Source organism: Bufo bufo, chromosome 9 (assembly GCF_905171765.1).
Source record: "Bufo bufo chromosome 9, aBufBuf1.1, whole genome shotgun sequence".
Classification (NCBI taxonomy): Eukaryota; Metazoa; Chordata; class Amphibia; order Anura; family Bufonidae; genus Bufo; species Bufo bufo.
The window spans coordinates 112,627,750-112,644,946 of NC_053397.1; the positions used below are offsets into that span (position 1 = coordinate 112,627,750).

General features: G+C 45.1%; 1 protein-coding gene across 1 annotated transcript in view; it reads left to right on the forward strand.

The window, feature by feature from the left end:
• Positions 1-17,197, forward strand: part of LOC120979122 (uridine-cytidine kinase 2) — a 148,174-nt gene that overhangs the window by 87,933 nt on the left and 43,044 nt on the right. Inside the window, exons 3-5 of the mRNA XM_040407666.1 lie at positions 203-299; positions 6,435-6,577; positions 14,625-14,722. Coding sequence (XP_040263600.1) covers positions 203-299; positions 6,435-6,577; positions 14,625-14,722 — 338 coding nt within the window. The remainder of the gene's footprint in view (positions 1-202; positions 300-6,434; positions 6,578-14,624; positions 14,723-17,197) is intronic.

Here is a 17,197-nt window from a genome sequence, read left to right on the forward strand (position 1 = left end):
TGGTAGAAGATATTTTCTTTCCAGTTCATTAAGGAGTTCTGGATTATTTAACATGGCTTACTCCATGCTAAAGTCCATGCAGCATTTTGGTTTCAATTTTGGGTCTATAGCTGTTCAGATAGCAGGTTTTTGTTTCAAATAATCTTCAATGAATTTGCCTTGCAGTTATTACCACCCTGAGATCTATTCATTTCTTCCATAGATGCCTTTGACAATGAACTAATCTTGAAGACTCTCCGAGAGCTCATGGAAGAGAAAACTGTGCAGATCCCAGTTTATGACTTTGTCACCCACTCCAGGTAATTGGAAGACGGGCTTGCCTTGTGTTTCACAGACAAGAGTTCAGTAACTCAATGTGTGTATAAAGTCCTGTGCAAATGTTTTAGGCAGATGTTGAAATAATGCTGCAATGTAAAAATGGTTTAAAGCGGAGATGCCCAACCTGCGGCCCTCCAGCTGTTGCAAAACTACAACTCACAGCATGCCATACCACCTGTAGGCTTCCCAGGCATCCGGGGAGTTGTAATTAGGTTGGGCATCCCTGGTTTCAAAAATTATAAGTTTTTAATCTTCTTTTTTTTTTTTTTTTTTTAAGAAACTGCAATTTGAACAAAATAGAGATCTAAATCAAATCTATATTTGGTGTAACTAGCCTTTGCCTTCAAAATGGCATAAATTATTTTACAGTCACTGGTACACAGTTTTTGAAGGAACTCTGCAGGGAGGTTGTTTCAAACATCTTAAAGAAGTAACCACAGATCTTCTGTGGATGTAGGCTTGCTCAAATCCTTCTGTCTCTTCATATAATTCTAGACAGACCCAATGATGCTGAAATCATTGCTCTGTGGGGGCCATATTGTTACTTCCAGGGCTCCTGGTTCTTCTTTACACTGAAGATACTTCTTAATTACATTGGCTGTATGTTTGAGGTCATTGTCCTGCTGCAGAATAAATTTGCAGCCCGTCGGACACCTATCTGATGGTAGTGCGTGATGGATAAGTATCTGCCTGTATTTCTCAGCATTGAGGGCTGTATATAAAGATTGGCAGAGGTCCAACTCTTGGGACCCCCGCTGATCAGCCGTATGAAGAGGCCACAGCACGCTGTAAGTGCTTAGGCCTCATCCTAGGCCATATGACGTCATGTTCATTGGTCACATGGCTTAGACAAGTGAATGGGGCTGATCTGGAATACAAAGGACAGCTGCTATACTATGTATGGTGATGTGCTTGGTGAACTACCAGAAGGCTGCTGCGCTCAAGTGCCGGGAGGCGGGACACCTGCTGATCCCATATTGATATCTGATCCCAGAGAACCCCTTTAATCCTGACAAAATCCCCAACTCCATTTGCTGAAATGCAGCCCCAAACTTGCAAGAACCTCCACCATGCTTCACTATTGCCTACAGACACTCATTATTGTACTGCTTTCCAGACTATTTGCAAACAAATTGCCATTTGTCAAAGCCATATATTTCGACTCCTCAGTCCAGAGCACCTGGGACACCTCCTTGCCGGTTGTTTAGAGTTGCTTGCAGATGACAGTAGAAAATGAGGAATGGTGGATCATCCTCGCTAGAGGACTGTATCGGAAGTGACAATGGCATAGGCCTCTTCCATGTATTTTATTTTACTCACTTATAAAACAAAACAAAAACATGTGATTCTTATTTTTTTAACAAAAAATTAGGTCTGTGTGATCCATCTGGGATCTTTTCTGACCCTGCATCCCCTATCTAGCCCACGGACTGAATGGAAACTCTGAATTATAGGCGCTGCATAGAAAGCTGAGGGGAGGGGGGGGGGGGTGATAAATGAGGTTGGGAATCAGCCTGCAGGGCATTGCTTGCAAGTGGACGGAGATCGAAAGAGACTAGGGGTGATCAAGGGAAATGTATTATATATATTTTTTAATACAATGGCCACAGAACTTCTGAGCTCGCGCTATAATTGTCTTATGCAGAAATGAGGCGGTTACAGCCTGGGTACAGAAGAAATCCTGCCTTTTTTTTCAGTTACATCACTGCTATTGGTCATTCAGTGTAGTTACCAATCGCAACTATCGCCAGTACTGGACTGCTGCGATTGGTCTCCGGGCAGTTAGCAGTGATGGTTTACGGTTTGAAATTGTGCCGTAATTGGACGGCATGGTGTGCTTACGTTCTGCTTCTCATGCCGTACGTTCACAGCATGGTGTGCGAACGGGTAAAAACTGTCATATTGAACATGATGTCAGCGTTGTACACAGTTCTTAGTATATTCTAGCTTGAAGCGTCCCCATCACCATGGGAACGCCTCTGTGTTAGAATATACTGTCTGATCTGAGTTTTCACGATCGTGAAAACTCAGATCTGAAAAAGCTGTTATGCAGACGGATCCATACTGAACGGATACCATTGTTTGCATTTATAGGTGCGGATCCGTCTGTGAAGATACCAGACGGATCCGCACCTAACGCAAGTGTGAAAGTAGCCTTAGCCTTGTAACGTCCCCAAAAAATAAAATGCCATTCCCAAAATGATCCAAACATGAAGTAGACATATGGGGAATTTAAATTAATAACTATTTTTGGAGGTATTACTTTGTATTCTAGAAGTAGAGAAAATGAAACTTGGAAATTTGCAATTTTTGCCAAATTTTTGGTAAATTTGGTATTTTTTTTATAAATAAAGCAAAAAAAATTTGACTCCATTTTTCCAGTGTTGTGAAGTACAACATGTGACGAAAAAACTATCTCAGAATGGCCTGGATAAGTAAAAGCGTTTTAAAGTTATTCACACAAAGTGACACTGGTCAGATTTGCAAAAAATGGCTTGGTCCTTAAGGTGAAAATGAGCCCAGTCCTTTATTATCTGCTGTATGTGCACAGCCAATATAGATTAAAGCGAACCTTTCACCTCATTTTCACTTTATAAACTAGCCACAGTACCTTATAGATTATCTTGAGTGTGTTGTTATCCATGTTAGTGCCGCTTTCCTGCACTTTTTATTCATAAAAAAAACGTCTTATAAAGTTCTGATTTCTGCTCCAACAGTCAGGCAACAAGTCAAGGGGGTAGCCCTTCCCTCTCCTCTGGCCGTACCTCCCCTGCCCTAACGCCGCCTCTATGCTTTGTGATTGACAGCCGGCTCAGTCGCCGGGACGGCGCTTCTGAATCCTGCGCATGCGCCGTCCTCCTCATTCGCCGCGCGATCCCGTCTTTCTGGCGGACAGAAGCGCGACCATGTAACAGGATCGCGCATGCGCCGTACGCGATGCCTGCCTGTCTGCTCTCCCTCCCGTGCGCGCGCTCCACTATCTTCAGGCTCCAAGTGCCCCACGTGATCACTGTAGACTTGCCGCAGATTGCAAGCCAGTGATCATCGTGAGCGCCAGAAAGACGGGATCGCGCGGCGAATGAGGAGGACGGCGCATGCGCAGGATTCAGAAGCACCGTCCCGGCGACTAAGCCGGCTGTCAATCACAAAGCATAGAGGCGGCGTTAGGGCAGGGGAGGTACGGCCAGAGAAGAGGGAAGGGCTACCCCCTTGACTTGTTGCCTGACTGTTGGAGCAGAAATCAGAACTTTATAAGACGGTTTTTTTTATGAATAAAAAGCGCAGGAAAGCGGCACTAACATGGATAACAACACATTCAATATAATCTATAAGGTACTGTGGCTAGTTTAAAAAGTGAAAATGAGGTGAAAGGTTCGCTTTAAGTTCTATCATAAGTGTTATCTTTTGTTTTTCCTGTATTTTGGGCAAATTAATCCGATATAGCACCCTATGGGCATTGTGGATTTAAGTTGATTTGCACATATTTTTTCTTTATTGTTAAAGGTTGATATTTACGTTGATGTGGTCCCCTGGTGAACTGATTCCATTACACGGATCAGAGAAACGCGTTGCGACAAAGTAAAATACCTGGGACATATGATGTGCTCCAGTTATCTGATGGTAATCATAAAATCTTGATGCCATTGGATACATAGGTGCTGATATAATGTGTGTGATAACCATATATAATTTCTTTTTTTTTTTTTATATGTATCTTGACCACTGACTATTAATAATGGACAGATAGATACAGTAGGTCTCTCATTGGGTGGTGGTATCTATCCCTTGTCAGGAACATATAGGGCTATTAAGGGGCAATCCCGTATCAGGAACCTCCTATCAGGGCGGCCATTCTGTTTTTGTAGGCAGAGACATCAGCATGTAGGGCAATTTTGAGGGAAAGATATTTTTCTTTTCCTCAGCTCACCCAGCCTACCAGTCAAAAGTATTTTATTGGCACATTTTGGGTTATTTGGTAATATTAGGGTTACATTTTACACTGGTGAAGGTGCTCTGTGAATATATATAATTCGTTTACACTAGTGACTGACTTGGATTACTGATATCCTTTTTTGATCAGAACTGTAATTTATGCCAGAAAGCAGCCAGATCTCATTGCAGTCAATTAGGATCCGACGGTGATCTGGAGATGTGAACATGGCCTTAGGCTTCGTTCACATCACGGTTCAGCCTTTCCGGAGACAAAAGTCCTGCATGCACAACTTTTGTCTGCTCCAAAATCATCTTTTGAGCAGAAAGATAACGGACCTCATTATAGTCTATGGAGTCCTAAGGGCTCAGTTATGTGCCTTCTTCGTCCTTTCCGATCTCCTTCTAAACGGAGCACGAGAACGGAAAGGCTGAACGGTGATGTGAACAAAGCCTTACATGGACAGATGCTCACATTCCACTCTAAAAATCTGCTGACCTGAGAATGCAGATACGGGTTCTTTGTTTATTTTTATCTGCTCAGAGTATCCCAACCGCAGCATATTTTTCCCCATTTAGCTGTTTTCATTGCAAATGTGTATACAGATTAGGGCTGCACGATATATCGAAAAAATAATCTAATTGCGATAATCGCCAAATGCGATTTTAGCCGACCCGAAAATGCCGCAATTATATATGAAGGGGCCCCTATTGATAAAATGGCCAGCCTCTGTACTCACTTTCACGATAAATGTACTGCAGCAAGCGGCAGCGAGCGATCCGGACGGCGCGTGACTGACGTCACTTAGTCACGTCCCTGCTTCCTGAATTAAGTGGGAGGAGCGTGACAGTGAACGTCAGTCACGCGCCGGCTGGCCCGCTTGCTACCGTGCATTCATAGTGAAAGTGAGTACAGATGCTGGCCATTTTTTCAATAGGAGAGTTATGTGCGCAGTTTAGGACACATGAGGGGACACATAGGGCCATGAGGGGGACCAGCATAAGATGCTATATGTGTGTCTTATGCTGGCCCCCCTCATGGCCCTATGTGTCATAGCACACATCCCCTATAACAGTGCCATCCACAGATCCACCCCATAACAGCGTCATCCACAGGTCCCCCATAAGTGTCCTCCACAGATCCCCCCCCCACATAGCGTCACCCACAGAACCCCCCCACATAACGGCGTCATCCACAGATCCCCCCCCACATAACAGCGTCAGCCACAGATCCCCCCCACATGACAGCGTCAGCCACAGATCCCCCCCACATGACAGCGTCAGCCACAGATCCCCCCCACATGACAGCGTCAGCCACAGATCCCCCCCACATGACAGCGTCAGCCACAGATCCCCCCCACATGACAGCGTCAGCCACAGATCCCCCCCCACATGACAGCGTCAGCCACAGATCCCCCCCCACATGACAGCGTCAGCCACAGATCCCCCCCACATGACAGCGTCAGCCACAGATCCCCCCCACATGACAGCGTCAGCCACAGATCCCCCCCACATGACAGCGTCAGCCACAGATCCCCCCCACATGACAGCGTCAGCCACAGATCCCCCCCACATGACAGCGTCAGCCACAGATCCCCCCCACATGACAGCGTCAGCCACAGATCCCCCCCACATGACAGCGTCAGCCACAGATCCCCCCCACATGACAGCGTCAGCCACAGATCCCCCCCACATGACAGCGTCAGCCACAGATCCCCCCCACATGACAGCGTCAGCCACAGATCCCCCCCACATGACAGCGTCATACCCAGCCGCGTTAGCGGCTCATATGGGAAAATCCAAGCAAATAGACCTCTAGCACAATTCCCTTTAAAATATTGCATCGCATATTGTTATCGCAATTTTTAGGGCCCTAATCGCAATCGCACAAAATTCCCATATCGTGCAGCCCTAATACAGATATAGCTGTCAGTCACCTGGTAAGAAGGCCTGCATGTACAACTGGTCTTGGAGCAGAGATTTAAATGCATAAATTACAAGTTTTACTGAATCTTTTCCAATAAAACATATAATCTGCTCAGCTCCTTCTGCTCTATAACTTGCTGCCTGCAGATTGCACTGCTTTTCATGGCGACTGTTTCTCTTTGATTTGGATATAGTGTATAATGCAGTATCATAATATTTTCAACCTCTTTCTTTCCCATTTTTTCACATCTCTCCCTAAGGAAAGAGGAGTCTGTAACTGTTTATCCAGCAGACGTAATACTGTTTGAGGGTATTCTGGCATTTTATGTTCAAGACATCAGGGACATGTTCCAGATGAAATTATTTGTGGATACGGATGCAGACACAAGACTGTCAAGAAGAGGTGCGTCTGATCATATAGATGTGCACCTCAGGGTGTTAAATCCACAGACACTATAAAATATTACTTCCACTATTACTAATTCTGAATGCATCTGTTCGATAAATACTATGTTGTTGATAGTGGAAGGTGTGGAAGTGCCACCAATCTCCACAATCACCAGGTTTTTCAGCACAGCAAATGATTGCTGGTGCTGCTCTTGTGGATGCAATATTTTCTAATACTGGTATGATTTCTACGCTTTGACATGGCAAGTTCAGTTTTGGTAGGTATTAGTTTACATCTTATCAACCACATGAACAACTTATCTGTTCTATAAAAGCTTTGACAATCAACTTTAAAATAAAAGTGTGAGGCCATTATGAAGTCTAGATAGATAGCCAGATGTCATTGGAAGGAATTTCCCTAACCCTAAACTCCCAAATTCTGGCTTCAGAAAGTTGCTAAATAGGGCAGCACAACATTTTGGACATGCAGTTTTACACCACTCACTTCAGTTTTAGAAAGTGTGTATAGTTGGGATTAAAGAAGACTAACACTACAAGTGCATTTCCCTACAACTTCCAATATCACATATACAAATCATGTTTTGGATTAGATTTGATTATATATCTTTAAGAGTTCATATTTCCCCTCACCCATGACTGTACCTATGCGACCAGGACCTCCATCCAGGACAGGAAACCTGACTAGATAAAAAGGTTCACACCCCCACCATACCTCAGTTCAGGTACCTGAGGAGTTCCCTCTAATTCATGGTTCTCCCCTCGATGGCTGGGGAAGGTCCGGGTCTACTACACCGTAAAGGGACCTATCCCTGGCAGCATAAGTCTCCCGTTGGAGCCGTCACCTAAGTCTGCCCTTCATCTTCATCCTGCCTCTTCGGGGAGCCGTTGTTGCCGCGTTCAGACGGGTCCCGGTCCATGGCAGTGGCTGCGTCGGCATCCAATTTCCAAGATTGCGGAATTTGGCTCCAGGACACTCGGCGCATGCGCAAATTCGGAGCAGCTTCCGGCACAGACTTAATTTCCTGTGGCAGGGCCGGAAGTTCTGCTGCCGTGGATTAGCCCCCCCCCCCCCCCCGTTTTTTTTTCTTGTGCCATGGGAAGGAGCCGAGGCGCGTTATAAATTCGGCAGCAGGAGAAGGCAGACAGCCGTAGATGCACACAGTGCTATGCAGGATCTGGAGGCGCCGCCTGTCATGTTGGAGCCAGGTGACACCGGACGCGCCGACACTGTGGAACCCTTGAGGCCCACAAGCCCGGTATTGGACCTGACGAGGGGGAAAGATTACCGCTACACCTGGGTGAGATTGACCATCTACTAACCCCCCATTTATTTCTGGGTGTTGTATGCTTTTTTCGTAGGTTGCTAAAGTACCTAAGAAAACTTCCGGCAAATCCAAACATAGAGAATGTGCAGGATGTAAAGTGCCTCTGTCTTCTACATATGTTAAACCACTATGTCAATCGTGTATTGATAAGCTAGTGATATAAGAATCCCATAGCTTATCAAAATCCATTAGTGCCGTAGTTCGTTCGGAAGTTAAATCTTCCATAAAATCCTTCAAGCGAGGCCGGCAAAAATCGCCAGAGACAGGCCTATAACTGGGACTCTGACTTTGAGCCTTCCGAAATAGATGAAGACCTACAATCAGGCCAGGATTTCTCCTCTGATTATGTCTCCTAATGAAGATACAGCAGGGAAGTCTCGGTTTCCTCCAGAAGATGTAGAGCCCTTATTAAAAGCCGTAAAAACTACTATGCAATTGGAGGACATTAAAGAGACTAAAACTATTGCTGACCAGGCTATTGAGGGTCTGGGCCCAAAACGCCATAGTTTTTTTTTTGTTTTTTTTTCATTCGCAAGAACATTGAAGCATTAATTAAAAAGGAATGGAAAAATCCGGACATAATTTTTCTTATTTCGAAATTCTGTCAAGCGTAAATACCAGTTTGAGGAATCTGTATCTAACGTATGGGACAGAGCTCCTTCTCTAGATGCTCCGGTAGCCAAGATCGCCAAAAAATCAGACCTTCCCTTCGAAGACCTAGGCTGTTTAGGAGACCCCTTAGACAAAAAGGCAGATGTTTATCTCAGACGATCATGGGAATGTGCCTCGACAAGTCTCAGACCAGCCATTGCGGCCTCGTGGGTATCTGTAATCTTTAAGGTTATGGCTGGGGCAGTTAGAATTTCAAATTGGAGACGAAACACAGAAGATTTACTTTGGTAGCAGCTAGGCGTGCTGTATGGCTTAGGTCTTAGAAAGGGGATCAGAGCTCAAAGTCTGGACTTTGCTCTCTCCCATGTAAAGGTTCTAGACTGTTCGGTTCCTCTCTTGATGACATATTAGAGAGAGCTTCAGACAACAAGAAGAGATTTCCGGTCCCCCAAAAGAATCCCTTTTTTTGTAAACGTCAGGCTATGTTTAAAGGGCAGAGGAAAGTGAAAGAGAGATTCTCTAGGAAGTCTGGGGGTTTTCTGTTCAAAACCCAGGACAACAAACCCAAAGACAAATCTCAATGACGCCAGAAGTCATGTCGGAGGAAGAATGTCGGGCTTCCTTCCAGCCTGGAAATCTGTGTCCCAAAACAAATGGATTTTAAGCGTAATACAAAACGGATACCGGCTGGAGTTCCTTTCTTGTCCAGGGGTTGCTGTATGGCAAGTCTGGACATAGAGGACGCATACTATCATGTTCCAATTCATCCTTCCTCCCAAAAGTTTTTAAGAACAACAGTATGGGTTACGGGGGAGTTATTACATCTCCAGTACAAAGCTCTTCCCTTCGGTGTGTCACAGACACCGAGGGTCTTCACCAAGGTGATAGCAGAGGTGGCAGCTTTTCTAAGACTGTCAGGCATTTCTCTAATCCCCTATCTGGACTATTTTCTGATTGTTTCTCAGTCAAGAGAAGGGCTAGATATCAAGTTCCTCTGCTCCACTTTAGAAGACCTGGGGTGGTTAATCAATTGGAAAAAGTCAAACTTGATTACTTCTCAGAGCTTTTGGGGATTCAGTTAGATTCTGGTCTACAAAGGAGTCGTCTTCTACCACAAAGAAAGGAGACCATTATAGAATTGATATGGTCAATCTTCTTGTTTTACCGGTGTACTTTCAGAGAAGCGATGGCGGTACTGGGACAAATGACGTCTGCAATACCGGCAGTTCCATATGCCCAGATCCACTCCAGTAATCTTCAAGCAGATATCCTGAGGTTGTGGAGCGGTTCCCCGTATTCTTTAGAGCAGAAGTTCCATCTATCCTCAAAAGCAAGGCGGTCCCTGATATGGTGGATGATGCCAGAGCACCTTTCAGCATGGACATTCCTAGATCAGAGCATTGTGATCACCGATGCCAGTCCTTGGGGATGGGGTGCCCACTCCCAGAGCAGGTATTGGCAGGGGAGGTGGGACCTGAATACAAGAAAGGAAAGGAATCATCCAATTTCAAGGAGTTAAAAGCGGTACAAATGGCTCTGGTGATAGCACTTCTGGAAGTAAGAAACAAGAGGATGATTTTTTTTAATTCGGGCAATGCAACAGTGGTGTCCTATATAATTCGTCAAGGGGTGACAAGAGTCTCCTCCCTCCTTCACCTATGCCAGGAGATGTTTTATTTAGCAGAGACAAGGATGCTCTTCCTTTCAGCAATTCACTTGAAGGGAAAGGAAAATACTGAAGCGGACTTCCTCGGTTGGGTTTCCGTAAAACAGGGAGACTGGTGCCTGGACAAAGAAATATTTTCTCTGATAGTTCAAAAATATGGTCTGCCTACGGTAGACCTGTTTGCCTCCCGAGCCAACAGGAAGATAGAAAGATTTTTCTCCCTAAATCAGCAGTGGACGGGTTAGCACAGTACTGGAGTCTAGAGTTGGGGTACGCCTTTCCTCCCTTTTTGCCTAACCCCTCAAGTGTTGAACAAGATCGAGAGAGAAGGAGCCTCGGTCATCTTAATAGCCCCAAAGTGGCCCAAGAGGTCCTGGTACTCGAGTCTTCTGACATTGACAATTCAACCTCCCTGGACTCTGTCATTGAGGGAAGATCTTCTTTTCCAGGGCCCGTTGCTTCACCCCAATCCAAAAGTCCTTCACTTGTCAGCTTGGAGCTTGAAAGGGAAATCTGGTTAGGAAGGGGTTTGTCAGTTAAAGTAGTCTCCACAATGCTAAAAAGTAGAAAGGAGGTGACCTCTAAGAAATATATAAAAATTTGGAGATGTGTTTTCTACCTTCTTAGGTTATAGTCCAGATCCTCTTAAGTCTCCAGAAATTCCAAAAGTGCTAGAATTTTTACAAGCAGGGCTTGAGACATCTTAAAGCCTCAACTTTGAAGGTTCAGATAGCTGCCCTAAGTTACTTTTTTGATTACAGGTTAGCGGAGCATCCTTGGATCAGGATATTTTTATCTGCTGCTTCTAGGTCTTGGCCTTCCCTCAGATCCTTGCCCCCTCCCTGGGATTTAAATACAGTTCTCACGGCTCTATCCCAGAAAATGTTTGTACCATTAAGTGACATTTCGATTAAGATTCTCTCTTGTAAATTAGCCTTTCTTCTTGCTATAACCTCGGCCAGAAGGGTATCTGAAATGCAAGCTTTTTCTGCATCCCCTCGCTAAGGTTATCATCAGGCCTATCCCTTCTTTTCAGCCAAAGATTTCCACATAAATCAGGATGTGATTCTTCCGTCCTTTTTGCCCTAACCCAGCCAATGCGTTAGAGGAGAGATTTCATTGCTTGGATGTCAGAAGGTGTCTGTTGTATTTTCACACTTGCGTTGTTTGATTCCGGCAGGCAGTTCCAAACTGTATGCAAACGCATGTAATTTTTTCTGACTCATCAGGCATTTTTCAGACTGATCAGGATCCTGATCAGTCAGAAAAATGCATTGCAATACCGGATCAGTTTTTCCGGTGTCATCAGGCAAAATGGATCCGGTATTTATTGATTTTTCTCATTTTTAAAGGTCTGGATTTCGGTATTTTGAATGCTGGATCCGGCACTAATACATTCCTATGGGAAAAAGATGCCGGATCCGGCATTCAGGCAAGTCTTCAGTTTTTTTCGTCGGAGATAAAACCGTAGCATGCTAGGGTTTTCTCTTTTTCCTGATCAGTCAAAATGACTGAACTGAAGACATCCTGAACGGATTACTCTCTATTTAGAATGCATGGGGATATGCCTGATCAGTTCTTTTCCGATTTGTAGAGCGGCTACTTGGAGTTCTCCCCACACTTTTTTCAAACATTATAGGTTATATCTCAACTCAGATGCGGCCTTTGGGAGAAAAGTGCTTTGGGCCGTAGTCGTCGCCCCCCCCCAAGTTTTTGACTTATATTATATTCTCGCATAGGTGCCGTCATGGGTGAGTGGAAAACAATAAAAACAATAATTGATCTTACCGGTAAGTTTTTCGTGAAACCCATGACAGCACCCCTATTTTCCCTCTCTTTTTCTATATATAATCAGTTACAGTGCCCCTACGGAAGTTGGGGAGTTACTAAATTTGTTTCTCTTTTCGTGCTTTCTTCTTTTCTTGGTTTCGGCACGCATCCGGAGTTCGGTTTATTATAATCACTGAGGTGTGGTGGGGGTGTGAACCTTTTTTTTCTTGTCAGGTTTCCTGTCCTGGATGGGAGGTCCTGGTCGCATAGGTGCTGCCATGGGTTTCAAGAAAAACAAATACCGTTAAGAGCAATTATTGTTTGCGTAATTTTGAAGATTTTCCTGAATATTAAAATGAACCATCTGTTTACGGATTTAAAAAAAAGTTTCCCTGTATGTACATTTTAGAAGTTTGATCTTAAGTCAGCTCCTTAGTAACTATTCCTGGCATCTCTTGATCATTGATAATTGGGTAGTATGCAGAGTTGTCAATACGGAAAACAAGTGACTACTCGGAGTCCCTTGAAGGGGTTATCCGGGTTCAGAGCAGAACATGGACATACCTCCATTTTCACCTAGGCAGCCCCCCTGACAGGAGCATTGGAGCAGTTCATGCTCCGATGCTCTCCTTTGCCCTGCCCTAAATCTCGCAGTGCAAAGGCATTTTTTGGAGATCCGGTGAGGGCTCTGCATGGGGCTGCCAGGAACCCCGGTGACATCACCGGCACTGATGGGCGGGATTTAGCGCTGCCCTAGCCAGTAAAACTGCTAGGGCAGCGCTAAAGCCTGCCCATCAGAGCCGGTGAAGTCACCGAACACACTGCCGGGCGGAAGTTTCCACCCGGCAGTGTGTTATTGAAAACAAAAGAGCCCGTGCCCTGCACGATTTAGCGCAGGGCAAGGGAGCGCATCGGAGCATGAGATGCTCCGATGCTAGGCTCAGGGGGGCTGCCTGGGTGAAAATAAGGGTATGTCCGGGTTCAGCTCTGAACCCCGGACAACCCCTTTAAAGGGTTTGTCTGTTTCAGGAGGAAACCAGACAACACATGGGATCTGCCTGCAATAAAGAAGCGATCATTACTTGGCAGATCCTTCACTGCCACTTCATTTCTCCCGGCCGGGATCTGTTTGCTCGGCCGCAGTGGTGATTTCACGTCAACAGCGCGTAACTGCTGCAGCCAATCATTGGCCTCAGTGGTGCATGAGTTATTGACATGATAAACAGATGACTGGGAGAACCAGAATGGTAGAGCAGAATCTGCCAGGTAAGGGATGATCACTTATTTATTGCAGGCAAAGAAGAAACCAGACAACCTCTTTTTAAAGGCTTTGTACACCTTCACAAAGGGTTAACATTTTGTAGCTACGTGAATCATACTTTTTACTTTCACTTTGTACCCATCATCTAATAAATTCTATCTCTGAATTGCTAAAGGGTCATAAACACGTATGTAACCCCTTCCTGATTCCACGACTTTCAGTTTTTTTTGCTTTTTTGTTCCCTGCCTTCCCGGAGACATAACTTTTTTTTATTTTTCTGTTCACATAGCTTTATGAAGGTTGTACTTTCTAAGGCCGAATGCACACGACCGTGTTCCGCGGCTGAGGGCGGTCCGTGGTATGCCGGGCTGGATTCCTGTTCAGAGCAGGAGCGCACGGCGTCACTGGTTGCTATGACGCCATGCGCTGTCATGTCGCCGCTGCACTACAGTAATACACTATACGAGTGTATTACTGTAGTGCAGCGGCAGCATGAAGCGCACAGCGTCATAGTAACCAGTGACGCCGTGCGCTCCTGCTCTGAACAGGAATCCAGCCCGGCATACCATTGACCGCTCTCTGCCGCGGAACACGGCCGTGTGCATTCGGCCTAATGCCAATAATATGGCATACAATGTAGTTGGAAGCGGGGAAAAAAAAATTCTAAATGGGGTGGAATTTGAAAAAGAAATGCAATTCTGCTACAGTTTTATGGGTTTTGTTTTTATGGCGTTCACTATGCAATAAAACTGATATGTGCTCTTAATCCTCCATGTCAGTACGATTAAGGCTACTTTCACACAGGCTGTTTACCCTGTCGGATCCGTCCTGCCGCTATTTTGCTGGACTGCCGCTTCGTCCCCATTGACTATAATTGGGACGGGGCGGAGCTCCGACGCAGCACGGCGAGAGGCCGCCGGACTAAAAAGTCGGACATGCAGTACTGTTAGTCCGGAGGCCTCTCGCTGTGCTCGCTGTGCCGCCTCCCTATTATAGTCAATGGGGACCGAGCAGCAGTCCGGCGGCACGGCGAAATAGCGGCAGGACGGATCCGACAGGGTGAACAGCCTGTCGGATACGTCCTGCCGCTAGTGTGAAAGTACCCTTGGGCGATACAACAGAGGGAAAATTCAGAGCCTGCTACAGTGGGTCAAATAAAAAATTAAAAAATATATATATATATATATATATATATATATATATATATATATATATATATATATAATTATATATGATCAAAATGAGTACAATGCAATAAAAATTGGCCCCAAAGGTGTAGATAGCCTTTAAGACAATGGCTTTTCTATCAAAATTAATGTTGAGCACCACTCATATTTCTGTCTGGATGTGATTCATACTATGTGATAAAATTCTGCTGTACTGAGCTAACTTACTTTTCGCCTTGCAGTGCTGAGGGACATCAATGAACGAGGGCGGGATTTAGAGCAGGTTCTTTCACAATACATAAAATTTGTAAAGCCAGCCTTTGAAGAATTCTGCCTACCTGTAAGTAAACACACAGTTAAAGGGAATGTATCATCAAGAAATGATTAATTCTTTCATGTTTTTATGTAAAACATGTAAATTTTCATTGTTTTTATAATCTTCCATATTACTTGCTACATTAAAAATGTGAAATATTGTGGTTTTCAAACTAGCAGCTGACGCTTAAAATAGATACTTCCTGTACAGTAGTCAATAAACTGTAAGGGGCAGTATACTGAGACTAAAAATTCACTTTTAATAAGGTATGGGAAATAAAACGGCCCCTACAGACAAACAACAAGTAAGACCTGTGCACACTCAACAGGTGTGCTGAGTGGTCAAGGACGGTTAACAAAACAGATACACACATATATAGGTAATGGACTGGACTAATGATGAGGAGAGGCGGGCAAGGCAATGTAAATACCAAGAAACTGGCCCTATTGCCTCCCTGCTTGTCCTAAATCGCCCTATAGATTGTATCCAAAGGACGGGGTGCAAAAAGCCCCGCAAGGGGTGGCCCAGACTGGAACTCTCTACTTGTAAAATGACCCTGATGAGGCCCTAACACAGGGGAGAGTATCCGTCCAAAGGATTGGCATACATATACAAAAAAATAACGAAATGAGTAAAAATGTAACCCCACTCAGTCACCACAGGAAGGGGAGAGAGGGTGGGCAAATACTCGTGTCCCGACGCGTTTCTTCACAGGATGCCCCAGGATTCATCAGGGGACACGGGGCAAAGTATGGCAGTTATCCCTCCTGGCTAATTAGCCAAAAGGCGGGGGAATAATGATGGGAGAGGGAGGCAACATCTAGTTCCCTTAAACTTATGCAACTTCTCCTGGATGAGGAGAAGCTGATTCTGACTCGGGCAGAAAGTAGTCTCAATGAACAAATTGAGATTGCCAGAAAGTTCCAGTCAGAATCTGATTTTGCTGTCAGTCGTCCAATTACAAAATACGGTTGAATGGTATCAGTACCAGCTAAAGGACCGTAAACATAAACAGTTCAACAGAGACTTTCAGGACTTCCGCGACAATAAGGCATATCAATTCCTGACCAACCCACCCGCCACGCAGAATACAGATCTTTCCTCCACTGATACGGAAGCTTCCGACGTGGAGAGAGAAAGATATCCCAAGAATAGGGGGCGGGGACGGGGATCATACAGATCTAAAGGACGTGGGAACCGCCCTAGACAGAACCCACAAAACCCCCCTCAAAACATCTCTGTACCAGCATCAGGCTCACCTTTTTTAGATCAAGGGGCACATTATTATCCCCTCAGGAGCCGGAACACTCAGTCATAGACACAACACGCAACCCCACTTTCCCTCCTTCTCTCTGCTTGGATAAACGGGTCATAAACCTCTCTTCCCGTGTACTAACACAAACTGAACTTAAATTGTTGGGACGGGGATTATCTTTTGTTCCTACGAACAAATTTGATATTTTCCGGTGGACAAGGGACCTGCACCTCTTTGCCCGGAGATTAAAGTGGCATAAGTTCCACAAACTGAAAGAGAGGAAGGAAAGTCGAGAACTGGGCGTGCCTGTCGACATTCTGAAGGATGTCCACCTTCTCTTCAATCTCGATCAGGTACCACCTAATGCAGAGGGGCTCGGTCCCTTTACGTCCCTACGGAATAAAAGTATCAGAATGCCCCCTATGGGCGATGTATCCTGTGTGGATGTGTTTTTACAGCACACCACTGCAGACCTGGCCACTATACATCCTGTCCCCCCTAGGTTAAATTGTAGCAGAGAGGAGAGAAGGGCCATTGCTAGCCTTGAAGGTGATAAAGACATCATTATCAAACCTTCAGATAAAGGGGGTAATGTTGTGGTGATGGACATGTTGGTATATAAAAGAATGTGTCTCTCCATCCTGGAAGATGGTACTGGGTATGAGATACTTACTCATAACCCTACCAATAATCTACAAGGGACTCTGAGACACATCCTCGAAGGCCAAAAAAGCCTCTCTAATCAGCGGGGAGGAATATGAGTTTCTGTATCCACCTCACCCGGTTACAGCTACTTTCTATTGCCTGCCGAAAGTCCACAAGGAAACCATCCCCATCAAAGGACGACCAATTGTCTCGGGAGTTGGGAGTCTGTCCCAGAACTGTGGTTTTTACGTAGATAAGGTGCTACGTCCCTTTGTGTCAGCCTTACCGTCTTACGTGATGGACACTGGGGACCTTTTGGGGAAATTGGAGGATATTTGTATCGAACCACACTGGTTCCTGGCCTCTATTGATGTAGAGGCCTTATACTCATCCATTCCACACGAACGTGGGTTGGAAGCCACTAGCCACTTCCTCAAGACTAGGGGCCAACAATTCATGATGCATAATGAGTTTACCTTTGAACTGTTGACTTTTATTCTATTGAATAATTTTTTTCTGTTTGACGGCCGGTTGTACCACCAGCTCAGGGGTACGGCAATGGGCAGTTCCTGTGCCCTGTCGTATGCCAACTTGCTCCT